The following is an 11242-nucleotide window of genomic DNA, read 5'->3' as shown; positions in this document are numbered from 1 at the left end:
AGAACATCAACACCGCCGAAGCCTTGGAGAGGAGCAGCAACCAGGCCTTGGTTGCCCATGCGGCAAAGGCCATCACAAAGGATCAGCTCCAGATATCCTCCAACGACTCGGCGTCAGGGTCCCAACTGCACCCTGACAGTCAGATGAAGGTAATCGTCCTCAGGGACGACCACCTTGACAAGACCACCTTGATCGGGGCCGAGCTCGGTCCTGCATAGGAACTCGCGCTCACCTCCTTCCTTCGCGCCAACTGGGACATCTTCGCATGGAAGCCCTCTGACATGCCAGGCATACTAAGGGAGGAGGCTGAGCACTCCTTGGATCTCAACGAGAAGGCATGGCCCGTCAAGCAACGGTTGTGTCGCTTCGCTCAAGATCGGAAGGAGGCTATAAGGGTAGAAGTAACCCGGTTCCTAGCCGCTGGTTTTATCTGAGAAGTCACACACCCAGAATGGCTGGCAAACCCAGTCCTTGTAAAAAAGAAAAATGGTAAATGGAGAATATGTGTTGACTATACAGATCTCAACAAACACTACACTAAAGATCCCTTCCCTCTACCGTGCTTCGACCAGGTTGTTGACTCAACAGCCGGGTGCACGCTCCTCTCTTTTCTTGACTTCTACTCAGGCTACCACCAGATCGTCCTAAAGAAGTCGGATCAAGAGAAGACCTCCTTCATCACACCCTTCGGGGCGTACTACTACAACACCATGATGTTCGGCCTCAAGAACACAGGTGCTACCTTCCAGAAGGCCATCCAGAAATGCCTCCAGGCGAAGATTGGGGGCAACGCCGAGGCCTACGTAGATGATGTCGTCATCAAAATAAGGTCTAATGATCAATTCATTGCTGACCTCCAAGAAACATCTGAAAATCTCAGGAGATTCAAATGGAAGCTGAACCCCACCAAGAGTGTGTTTGGCGTCCCGTCCGGGAAGCTACTCGGCTTCATCGTAAGCAGCCGAGGCATCGAATCCAACCCGACCAAGATCAAAGCTATCAGGTTCATAAAAGCCACCTAGGTGCAAGAAGAATCTGATGAAGCTTATAGGGTGCATGGCAGCCTTGAGCCGGTTCATCAGCCGACTCGGCGACAAAGGCCTACACTTCTTCAAACTTCTTAGGAAGTCGGATAAGTTCGAGTGGAACTAGGAAGCAGCCGTAGCTTTCCAACAGCTCAAAGAGTTCCTCACAACTCCACCCATCCTCACAGCTCTGGAAGATGGGGAGACGCTATTCCTCTACATCGTGGCAACCACACATGTGGTCAGCACCGCCCTGGTCGTCGAACGAGACGAGCCAGGCCATGTCTACAAGGTACAATGACCCATCTACTTCATCAGTGAGGAACTCGGCGAGTCCAAGCTGCGCTACCCCCAAGTGCAGAAACTCCTCTACACGATCCTCTTCACATCAAGGAAGCTGCACCACTACTTCCAGGCGCACAACATCAAGGTGGTCTCATCCTTCCCACTCGGCGATATACTCCACAACCGAGACGCCAATGGCCGGGTCGTCAAGTGGTCGGTGGAACTAGGGGCTTTATCCATCGAGTTTCTTCCTCGTTCCACCATCAAGTCACAGGCCCTGGCCGACTTCATCGTCGAGTGGACGGAGATCTAGGACCCTCCACCCGACGAACGACCCGAGCACTGGATCATATACTTTGACAGCGCCCTCAACCTTGATGGCGCCGGTGCAGACATCCTCTTCATGTCCCCGAGAGGTGAGCAGCTAAAGTATGTCCTGCAGCTCCTCTTCAATGCCACCAACAACGCAACAGAGTACGAGGCTCTCAATCATGGTCTCAGGATTGCTGCCTCCCTCGGTATCAAGAGGCTCCTCACCTACGGCGACTCCAAAGTCGTCATCCAGCAAGTCAACAAGGACTGGGATTGCTCCCAGGAGAAGATGGACGCCTACTGCAAGGAGATACACAAGCTCGAGTCCCACTTCTACGGCCTAGAGTTCCACCACATCCTCCGGGACTACAACGTGGCAGCCAATGTACTCTCCAAGCTGGGCTCCAAGCGGGCACTCGTCCCGGCTGGAGTCTTCGTACGGGCTCTCAACTCTCTTACAGTCAAGATTGAAGAGGACCCTGCAACCAAGCCCGACCTAGCGCTAGCCCTAGGCCAGGAAGTACTCATCGCCAATCCAGATTGGCGAGCTCCGATACTCGACTTCATCATCAACAAGTCCTACCTGAAGGACAAGGAACATGAGCGACTTGCCCGCCTAGCCGCAAACTACATCATCATTGGAACCGAGTTGTTGAGACACTCGGCCTCCTCAGGAACCCTTTCCAAGTGCATCTCCCAGCAAGATGGAGTCCGACTCCTTGGCATGATCCACTAGGGAATCTGCGGACACCATGCGAGACCTTCAACCCTGGTTGGTAAATCCTTCAAATCAGGCTTCTACTGGCCAACGGCCCTGGCCGATGCCCAGGTTATCGTCAGATGATGCCTAGGCTGCCAATTCTTCTCCAAGCAGCAGCACGTCCCGGCGCAGGCCCTGTGCACGATCCCTGCATCCTGGCCATTCGCCTGTTGGGGACTCGACTCAGTGGGACCACTCAAGGCGGCACAAGGTGGCTACACCCACATCTTCGTCGCTAATGACAAGTTCACCAAGTGGATCGAGGTGAAGCCGGTCTCAACCATGTCTGCAGTCAAGGTAGCCGAGTGTAACACCCGGTTTATAAAAGAACATAAACCGAGCAATCATATACGTGCCAGGATCCAGTCACACGTACATACAACAGAATGAACAGTATATCATAGCACATATCACGTAAAAAGACATAATAAAGCGAATACGAATGTTAATTATTACAATAATGACATAAAAGTCTGATACAGCGGAAGCGAAGTACAAAATACGAATAAAGCTCTCCGAAGCTGAAGCAGGGCGCCACAGAGACGTCGACTGGGAGACGAACACCTAGAAGTCCTCGTAGTCCTCGTAGCGCTGGACGAACTCCCTCGTGTCGGCAGGAACTGAGCAGCAGTAGCGTAGCCAAGAGGAAAAAGTAGAGAAGAGGCAAGAGTGAGTACCCAACTTGTACTCAACAAGTATAACACAAACTATGAGGCTCTAGGCTGGCTGACTCAACTACATTAGCTTTTAAGTGTTGGCAAAATTTTATTAAAACTATTTACTACGAGTTGATGAATTACCATAATCCCAGTTACATAGTAATTAATCAGAATTATTCATACAAATACTGGGAACCAAGCCACCAAGGTAACCCCGAGAGGCACCTCCTTCGTCGGAAGGAGACAACCCCACTAATCAAAAGGAGGATCTGGGCCGCTCATAACCGTGAGCTCGGCTAGTATACCAGTTTTACACTCTGCAGAGGTTGCACATCTTTACCCACAAGTCATGAGCTACGCCAGTTGTTCATCACACTTCCTTAGGTGAGATGACTAGCGACTCACTACGAGGCCGTTACAAAGGACACGTTGGTAAGGTGTAACCGCTAAGGAATCAGGCTCCGCAACGATGATAACCACCTCGAGGGGGTACAAGACACACAGACCAGCCTCGTAGCCTGGCCACCATTGAAGCTCACCACCCCCATGCCCCGTCGGTAAGTTACTCCCGAACCAAAATGGCCTAATTAGTAAGCCAAGACCGTCCCATTCCAGTCTTGTGGTAGCGCTGTTGTCCCAGGTTGTCGCTCTATGAACCGGTCCTTATGGAGAGTGGCCAACCAAGCACTAAGCACCGTGCTGGCCCCCTAAACCATGTTTCTAACAAAACCAATTTTAACGAGAAGTGAGCCACTCAAGCCACACAGAGTGTCACTCTCAGAAATTAATTCAAGTAAAACATTAATCAATTTAATTAAAAAGGACCAGAATATGTTGTAGCGCAGCAACCTAGCACGACTAACCAACATGCACCCCAAAGGTATATATAAAGGATATAAAGTGGCTAGGAAAGTCCTTATAGGCATACAGTATTAAAATGCAGTATGAAATTGTATTTAAAAGTGATAGGTTGTTCATGTTACACTTGCCTTCCTCGTACTGCTCTGGCTGCTGCTCAAACTGCTCCGAAGATGGCTGCTCCGGGTACTGGTACTGGGGCTCCTCAGATGGATCAACGTCTACTCACGAACACATGGCCAAAACAATGCACAAAAATAAGCATACAAGCAACCACTAACAAAAACTAAGAAGCAGTACAACAATACATAAAAACAGCAAGACAAACTAAGCTAAAACTATTCTACGCGTTACAACGATCGCGTGGATATAAAGAACGCTAAAAACGGAGCTAAAACGCATAAACTAGGCCTAAAACAAGGTTCAGGGGCTTATTTGTAAGAAAACTGAAGTTCCAGGGGCTTTTCTGCTAAAACCGAGGGCTAAAACGTAAATAAACTAAAGCTTTAGGGTCTAACTCGCAAAAAGAATGAACCTGGACGGCGGGTCCTATTTTAAAGAAACTCAGGGGGGTTATGTGCTAAAAACAGGACCAAACCGTAATTATTTCTCAAAAGGGGTGGACTGCGGGTTAAATCAGTAAAAGGCCGAGGGCTCTTATGCAAAAAGGACAGGCGAACCGGTAAGATTGGATCTAGGCGCTTGGATCTGGATCGGACGGTTCAGATCTAATTAACTGGGTTCTAATCTCGGCCGTTGTTTCAGGATCGGGCGGCCAGGGCGGTTCGGGCTCGTGGGGGCGGCGGCGCGGCTCGCCGGAGCTCTGCTCCGCGGCAGCGGGCGGCCGGAGAAGGGGAACGGGGGCTGCCGGACTCGGTTTGGATCAAAAAATTGGCCGTGGAGCAACACCAGGGCATGCGTAGCCCACCTGGCCACACAGAGGACGGGATTAAGGCGCGGGGTGCCATGCGCGGCGGCGGCGGCGACACTAGGGCGGCGGATGTCGCCGGCGCGCAACGCCCGGACTCCTAAGGCATGCTACGGGACAAAACAACGTGCGCAAAGGATAGAGGGATGGCTACTGGTGCTCACCGAGGTGCAAGGTTGCCGAGGAAGTCGTGCAGAGGGCGCGACGGCGCGGACCGGCGGCGGAGGCGACGAGGAGCTAGCGGACGAGGCTGCAGCAGGGGTGCTCCGGCTTCTGGATCCCACGCAAAGCTTCAGTGTTGATCTGCGGTGATGTTCCAGGGGTCAGGGAGGCTTGGGGATTGCCGGCGGTGAGGAATCGGGGCGGCGGCCGTGTTACCTGTAGCGGCGGCTCCAAGAGAAATTCCAAGGTGTGGCGCGGCGTAGAGGGCTGAGGAAGTGGCCGACGTGGCTCCTGGATCCGAGGCGAGCAGCCGCAACGACTTGCGGCGATGAAAACGTGATGGGGGGGGGCGGACCGTGCGAGCGCCGTGCGCCGGTTCCGGCTCTGGGAAACGGGGCGGTGAGTCTGGGGTTTGGGGATGGCTGCGGATGGAGGCTAGGGTTACAGGGTGCGGGCGCTGTTTATAGAGCATCCCAGGTGATCCTGGGGAGGCGTGCCCCGGATGGAAGGCCCACCGGGAAACTCGGCTTGACGGACGGGGTGGTTGCTCTGCGGGGGAGAAGATCCTGCCAGGTGGGGTCGGTCCGTCAGCGCCAGCGAGGGGAAGCCGCGGGGCGTGCTTGAGCGAGCTGAGCGTGGGGGGGGGGAGAGGGGGCTGACCAGTGGGCCCGGTCTGTCAGCGGCGCAAGACCGCGCGGCGGGCGGGGCTGAGCGGCCGTGCGGGTTGGGCCTGGCGCAGTGGAGGGGTTTGAGCCATGTGCTGGGCTGATGAGCGGGCTCAAGGGGAAGGGAGGAGTGGGCCGCGAGGGGGCTGGCTGGGCCGAGCGGAAGGAGAGGATTGGGTTGCCTTGGGCTGGGCTCGGGAAAAAGGAAAGGGGGTGATGGGCCGGACTAGGTTTTGGGTTCCTTCCCTTTTCTATTTCTATTTTCTGGTTCAAACAAAGGTTGAATTCAAATACCAATTTGAATTCAAACCACACTCAATCAATTAAAAGCTATGCACCAGCATGAATGCAACACAAAATTTAAACCTATGGCAAAATTTTAATACTTATGAAACAAAATTAAATTAAATGCAAGGCTAAACACAATAAACCTTAGAAATAGAGTAAAACCATTTAAATTTATTACTAAATGCTGGAATTTAAAAGTTAGGGTGTTACAGACCCTACCCCCTTAAAGAAATCTCGTCCCCGAGATTTAGCTGGGCTGGCTAGCAAAGAGACCTGGATATGTCTTCTTCAGCTCATCTTCTCGCTCCCATGTAGCCTCAGCTTCACTGTGATGACTCCACTGAACTCTGCACATCTTGATGCGCTTGTTCCGAGTGACCCTCTCTGATGTCTCCAGAATCTTCACCGGATGCTCGGTATAAGTCAGATCTTCCTGGACGTCCACTCCATCCAGGGGTGCCTTCTCCTCGGGTACTCGCAGACATCTCTTCAGCTGAGATATATGGAATACATCATGAACTCCTGAGAGGCTGAGGGGTAACTCCAGGCGATAAGCAACTTCGCCTTTCCGCTCTAGCACCTTGAATGGCCCCACATACCGAGGTGCTAACTTCCCTTTGACATTGAATCTGCGGATTCCTCTCATCGGAGACACCTTCAGGTATACATAGTCACCGACACTGAAAGTCAGGTCTCTCCGTTTGCCATCAGCATAGCTCTTTTGTCTGCTCTGTGCAATCCTCAGATTCTCTCGCACAGCCTGGACCATCTGCTCTGCATCATCTATGATCTCAGGGCCAAAGAGCTGCTTTTCACCAATCTGATCCCAATAGAGAGGAGTTCTACACTTTCTGCCATACAATGCCTCGAAAGGAGACTTCTTCAGACTGGCCTGATAGCTGTTGTTATATGAGAACTCAGCAAATGACAGGCACTTATCCCAACTAGTACCGTACTGAATAGCACAAGCTCTCAGCATATCCTCCAACACTTGGTTGGTTCTCTCTGTCTGCCCATCTGTCTGAGGGTGATAAGCCGTACTGAAACGCAGCTTCGTATCCAACGAATCATGGAGCTGCTCCGAGAACCGAGAAGTGAACTGAGACCCTCTGTCAGATATAATCTTCTTGGGCACACCATGTAAGCAGACAATCCGAGATATGTACAACTCTGCAAGTCTAGCACCGGAGTAAGTAGTGTTCACTGGAATGAAGTGAGCAACCTTCGTCAATCGATCCACTACTACCCATATAGAGTTGTACCCTTTCTGAGTACGAGGCAACCCAACAATGAAGTCCATAGTGATCTCCTCCCATTTCCACTCTGGAATCTTCAAAGGCTGTAACAGACCTGCTGGCCTCTGATGCTCAGCCTTGACACGCTGACAGGTGTCACAAATAGCCACGTACTCTTCCACTGAACGCTTCATCCCATACCACCAGAAGCGTTCCTTCAGATCATAATACATCTTCGTGCTGCCCGGATGAATAGAGTAAGCTGTATCATGGGCCTCACTCAGAATCAACTTCCGGAGATCCTTCACATCTGGCACACAGATCCGGTTCTTGTACCACAATGTACCCTGATCATCCTCTCTGAAATGAGGAGCCTTGCCCTTCTTGAGCAACTCACGAATCTCCTGCAGCTTCTCGTCATCTTTCTGATGCTGCCTGATCTCTGACTCTAGAGTCGGTACTGCCTCAAATGCTGCACTCGAAGTATGATGCAAGAAGCCCAGACTCATCTGCTCGAACTCCTCGCATAACTCTGGAGGCATCTGGAAAGCCACGGCCATGTTGACATAACCTCTTCTGCTCAGAGCATCTGCTACAACATTGGCCTTGCCCGGATGGTAGTGAATCTCCAGATCATAATCCTTGACCAACTCTAACCATCTCCTCTGCCGCATGTTCAGCTCATTCTGCGTGAAAATGTACTTGAGGCTCTTGTGATCAGTGTAGATATCACACCGCTGCCCATACAAGTAGTGCCTCCAAATCTTCAGAGCATGCACAACTGCGGCTAACTCAATATCATGAGTGGGATAGTTCAGCTCATGCCGACGTAGCTGCCGTGAAGCATAAGCAATCACTCTGCCCTCCTGCATCAGAACACACCCAAGACCATCCTTCGAAGCATCACAATATACCGTGAACCTCTTCGTCTGGTCTGGCAGAGTCAGGACTGGTGCCGTAGTCAACCTCTTCTTCAGCTCATCAAAGGCCCTCTGACGCTCATCAGTCCATACGAAAGCCACATTCTTCTCTAGCAAGGAAGTCAAAGGCTTCGCGATCTTGGAGAAATTATCAATGAACCTCCGATAATATCCTGCTAAGCCCAAGAAAGACCTGACTTCCTTTACTGTCTGCGGTGTCTCCCACTCTAGCACATCTTTCACCTTGCTCGGATCAACAGCAATGCCTCCCTGAGATATAACATGACCGAGGAATGGAACCTCGTCAATCCAGAACTCGCACTTGCTGAACTTGGCATACAGCTGATGCTCTCTCAATCTCTGCAATACGAGTCTCAGATGCTCCTCATGCTCTTCTTCTGTCTTGGAGAAGATCAGAATATCATCAATGAAAATCACCACAAAGACATCCAGATAATCCATGAAGACCATGTTCATCAAATGCATGAAGAAAGCTGGGGCATTGGTCAAGCCGAAGGACATGACAGTGTACTCATACAGCCCGTACTTGCAGGTGAATGCCGTCTGCGCCTTCCGGGGGCAAGTGTTGGCGTAGTGCCCCGGCTGGCCGCAGTGATAGCAGACGCGAGGAGGTGCTGGAGCCTGCTGTCCGGTAGGAGCTGCCGGACGTGGAGCCTGCGGTGCCGGTGGAGCTGGTAGAGCAGTACAAGCCGGAGGTGCCGGTAACCTCGGGCCCTGACCTGCCTGCTGCTGTCGAGGCGGGTACTGCTGCGGTGGCCTCTGCTGGTACTGCTGGGGCTGCTGGAGGCGAGGACGAGTGTTGCTGCCGGAAGCAACGGGGACAACCTTCCTCTTCTTGTCCTCCATCTCCAGGTGCTTACGCTCAGTGTTGAGCGCGCTGTCAACCAGATGGTTGAAGTCGTCGAAGCGGAGGTTGAGCAGCGCGTACTGGAGGTAGTCCTCAAGGCCCTCCATGAAGTGCTCCTGCTTTTTGCGGTCATCCGCAACCTCGGCAGGGGCGTAGCGAGCCAGCTGAAGAAAGCGATCACGATACTCCGTGACCGACATAGTCCCCTGAATTCACAGACAGATAGATATCGAAAGATTAACTCAAGATTCATAAGGATAGAACAAGGGGCATTAGCTCAAAAGAAAACGCTGAATGATTATACTTAAGATTACCTGCTTCAGTGCAAGGAACTCCTTCTGTTTCATCTTCATAACGCCCGCGGGGACGTTATGGCTACGGAAACGCTCCCTGAACTGGAGCCAGGTGAGAGACTCGCGGTCATGAACTGGGTGGGACTCCCACCAGTCCAAAGCTGCCCCTCGCAGCTGTCCTGCTGCGTACAAGACGCGCTCACGATCATCGCACTGGGCGATGTCCAGCTGACGCTCCACTGCACGGAGCCAGTCGTCAGCCTGAAGGGGGTCGGACGTGTGAGAGAACGTCGGCGGGTGACCCCTTAGAAACTCAGCACGCCTGTCGCGAGGCTGCGGCAGTGGAGGAGGCGGAGGCTGAGTGTGAGCGTGCTGAAGAGCCTGAACAGTGTTGTTCAGGGTAGCCATCATCTGCATCTGGAGCTGGAAGTACTGCTCCGGAGTCAAAGGTGGCGGCATCGGGATCTCGGTACTCTGGTTGTTCTGACTCTGCTGCTGGCCAGAACCGGAACCGGTGCTCCTGGTGTTCACCATCTGATTTGAACAAAAGATTTCACGAGTAAGGATATTGCAGGAATAAATTCAGATGGATATGATAACTCTTTGCGGAAAAAGACTCAGCCATGATAAAGTAGACAGGATAGAGTTGACTGTTTTACCCCCAACGATCTAACTCATTTTATTAATTAGTTAACTTTACATCTGAGTGATTTTCTTTAAACAAATTTAAACCACTAAGCTATGCAATCAGGCAAAAAAAAAATCCAAATCAAACATGTAGCATAATAACAAGCAGACAATTTTCACGACTTAGCCGAGTTTAGCAAAAGACTCGACTAACACAACGTGTCGCAGAACGTGCTATCGTTTATTATAAAAAGGTCACCTAGCTAACTCATGGTGGTCAGATGACTGATTCAGGCCAAATCTACGAAAACTATTCTTCAGAGAGAGAAATCAAGGCAAGAAGGGTAAAAGTCATAGAAGTCAAGGGGTATAATAGTAAAATAGTTTCAGCAGACAAGGATTGGTGAGAAGAAGTCCTAAAACTCGACCAGTTCTATCTAGGCTTCGTCCTACAGTCGATACGGCTCTGATACCACTCTGTAACACCCGGTTTATAAAAGAACATAAACCGAGCAATCATATACGTGCCAGGATCCAGTCACACGTACATACAACAGAATGAACAGTATATCATAGCACATATCACGTAAAAAGACATAATAAAGCGAATACGAATGTTAATTATTACAATAATGACATAAAAGTCTGATACAGCGGAAGCGAAGTACAAAATACGAATAAAGCTCTCCGAAGCTGAAGCAGGGCGCCACAGGGACGTCGACTGGGAGACGAACACCTAGAAGTCCTCGTAGTCCTGGTAGCGCTGGACGAACTCCCTCGTGTCGGCAGGAACTGAGCAGCAGTAGCGTAGCCAAGAGGAAAAAGTAGAGAAGAGGCAAGAGTGAGTACCCAACTTGTACTCAACAAGTATAACACAAACTATGAGGCTCTAGGCTGGCTGACTCAACTGCATTAGCTTTTAAGTGTTGGCAAAATTTTATTAAAACTATTTACTACGAGTTGATGAATTACCATAATCCCAGTTACATAGTAATTAATCAGAATTATTCATACAAATACTGGGAACCAAGCCACCAAGGTAACCCCGAGAGGCACCTCCTTCGTCGGAAGGAGACAACCCCACTAATCAAAAGGAGGATCTGGGCCGCTCATAACCGTGAGCTCGGCTAGTATACCAGTTTTACACTCTGCAGAGGTTGCACATCTTTACCCACAAGTCGTGAGCTACGCCAGTTGTTCATCACACTTCCTTAGGTGAGATGACTAGCGACTCACTACGAGGCCGTTACAAAGGACACGTTGGTAAGGTGTAACCGCTAAGGAATCAGGCTCCGCAACGATGGTAACCACCTCGAGGGGGTACAAGACACACAGACCAGCCTCGTAGCCTGGCCAC

The 11242-nt window shown here is 51.1% G+C and overlaps 1 protein-coding gene across 1 annotated transcript; it reads left to right on the top strand.

Annotated features, from left to right (window-relative positions):
* The first annotated feature begins 1713 nt into the window (after positions 1–1713).
* On the top strand, positions 1714–2358 carry LOC120645534. Its single transcript, XM_039922318.1, has one exon. It carries the CDS (start codon positions 1714–1716, stop codon positions 2356–2358), a length of 645 nt encoding a protein of 214 aa, XP_039778252.1.
* The last annotated feature ends 8884 nt before the right edge of the window (positions 2359–11242 follow it).

This window comes from Panicum virgatum, chromosome 8K (genome assembly GCF_016808335.1).
Source record: "Panicum virgatum strain AP13 chromosome 8K, P.virgatum_v5, whole genome shotgun sequence".
In the NCBI taxonomy this organism is placed as follows: Eukaryota; Viridiplantae; Streptophyta; class Magnoliopsida; order Poales; family Poaceae; genus Panicum; species Panicum virgatum.
This window is presented reverse-complemented; position numbering and strand designations above follow the sequence as displayed.

What these genes read in the sequence shown, in the direction of transcription:
- LOC120645534 (XM_039922318.1), top strand. Translation starts at nt 1,714, where the DNA reads ATGTCCCCGAGAGGTGAGCAGCTAAAGTATGTCCTGCAGCTCCTCTTC.